A 1815-nucleotide genomic window follows, 5' to 3' on the forward strand; every position below is an offset into this window, starting at 1 on the left:
GACACGGAGGAATTGCATCTCGTTGCGGCCGACCTGGCCTCGGTACCGATGTCAGTCGGCTTCGCGTACCTCTTCAACCCGTATGCCATTCTAAACTGTGTCGGTCAAACCACGACCGTGTGGAGCAACTTCCTACTAGCGCTCTTTCTGTACGCCTTATCACGCCGCCAGCGAGGGCTCGCGCTCGTGGCACTTGCTCTGGAAACTCAGATCAATCTGTATCCCTTCGTGCTGCTAGCTCCCGGTGCGCTATACATCGCGAACCAGAAAACGCCACCCGGAAAGAGTCGGTTTCGCAGCATTGCCCTGAGTTGTACCTTGTTTTTGGTTGTGTTCTTAGCTATTAACTATTGGAGCAGCTGGTTGATGCGAGGAGATTGGAGCTTTCTTGATGCTACTTACGGGTTTATGTGAGTATCCTGTATTGTAATTCCGGGTAACCTGGTGCCTGTACATTGTTATTCTCTTTTGGTCCAGCATCAACTGCCGCAGTTTGCAGCCCAATATTGGCCTTTTCTGGTACTTCTTCACCGAAATGTTCGACCATTTCCGTACGTTGTTCCTGTATTCGTTCCAAATCAATGCCACTCTGCTGTATCTGTTCCCGTTGACGTTCAAGCTGCACAAGGAACCGATTATGCTGGCAACGATGCTGATCGGCCTAACCGCCGTATTCCGATCGTACCCGTGTGTGGGTGATGTTAGCTTTTACCTCGCGCTGATTCCACTGTGGAAGTCGATCTCCATGTGTAAGTTTAACGATCATCGGTGGATACCTTTGAGAATGATTGAACACTATCACCCTGTCTTTGCCACAGTCATGAAGAACAACTTCATCGTCGGAGCAACGATCCTAGTTACCAGCGTTTTGGCTCCCACAGTTTGGCACCTTTGGATCTATAACAATTCCGCTAACGCCAACTTTTACTTCGGAGTCACACTCATCTTCTGCACTGCTCAGGTTCGTTTCCGAGGGATTCCATCCCACTCCACACTATGCTGATCCGTTTCCCTTTTGTTGCAGATCTTCCTCATCACCGATCTCTTCTTCGGTTACATCAAACGGGAGTTCTGTCTTAAGCACGGTATCCGTGTGCTAGTCGATGGTAAAGAGGCCCGCATCACGCTAGAGTATTAACAACACAAAAGCAATGAATTGGAAGCATTAGGTGAACTTTACTGAATAACATACCCTAATAGAAAGCATACAAAGACTTGATTTAATTGATAGGAAGTAATGGAGCTCTTCGCAGTAAAAGAAATGTTTAGTTTTTTTTTGTTCACAATTTTTCTTTTTATTGACTTTTCATCAAAAAAGAGCATTGCATTTTTACTTCACAATTTTATACCTTTTTTTATATTATTTTTTCTTTCGGAGTTTTCTAATGTTTTCATGTACCTCCCTCTCGGTTTCACCCTTCTCCAAACTCACCAACGCGGTTCCCGTGCGCGGTCCGGATTTTCTCGCATCCGACGACCCGAAAGTCCTATTAATCCTGGGTGTGTTAATTCGTTACGTTTTGCTGCTGCTCGGTCAAACGATCCAGCCATCATTATCATATCTCCTCTCTCGGGTCTCGCACACTCGTTGTTTTAAGTAACGAGCGCCAACTGGTCGTGCTTCTGCCTTTGGTTTTCCGGATTGTTTCGATAAGGGATCAAGGAGAGGAAGGAGGAATGAAGATTTAAAGGACGAGTGGTTGGATGGTTTGTTTATGAATACTCTCTCCATCTACACCGGCCACACAGAAGCACACAAAGGTAACATTCACATTTTAAACAGACACGCACACACAATGTTTCTTATGGTTTTGT

General features: G+C 45.8%; 1 protein-coding gene across 1 annotated transcript in view; it reads left to right on the top strand.

Moving 5' to 3' along the window:
• LOC126581165 (phosphatidylinositol glycan anchor biosynthesis class U protein) overlaps positions 1 to 1278 on the top strand; it is a 1882-nt gene extending 604 nt beyond the window's left edge. The window contains exons 2-5 of the mRNA XM_050244645.1: positions 1 to 410; positions 478 to 749; positions 819 to 961; positions 1025 to 1278. The exon at positions 1 to 410 is cut by the window's left edge and continues 239 nt beyond it. Coding sequence (XP_050100602.1) covers positions 1 to 410; positions 478 to 749; positions 819 to 961; positions 1025 to 1138 — 939 coding nt within the window. The 3' untranslated portion in view covers positions 1139 to 1278. The remainder of the gene's footprint in view (positions 411 to 477; positions 750 to 818; positions 962 to 1024) is intronic.
• The last annotated feature ends 537 nt before the right edge of the window (positions 1279 to 1815 follow it).

The sequence above is a fragment of the Anopheles aquasalis genome, chromosome 2, assembly GCF_943734665.1.
Source record: "Anopheles aquasalis chromosome 2, idAnoAquaMG_Q_19, whole genome shotgun sequence".
Taxonomy (NCBI): domain Eukaryota; kingdom Metazoa; phylum Arthropoda; class Insecta; order Diptera; family Culicidae; genus Anopheles; species Anopheles aquasalis.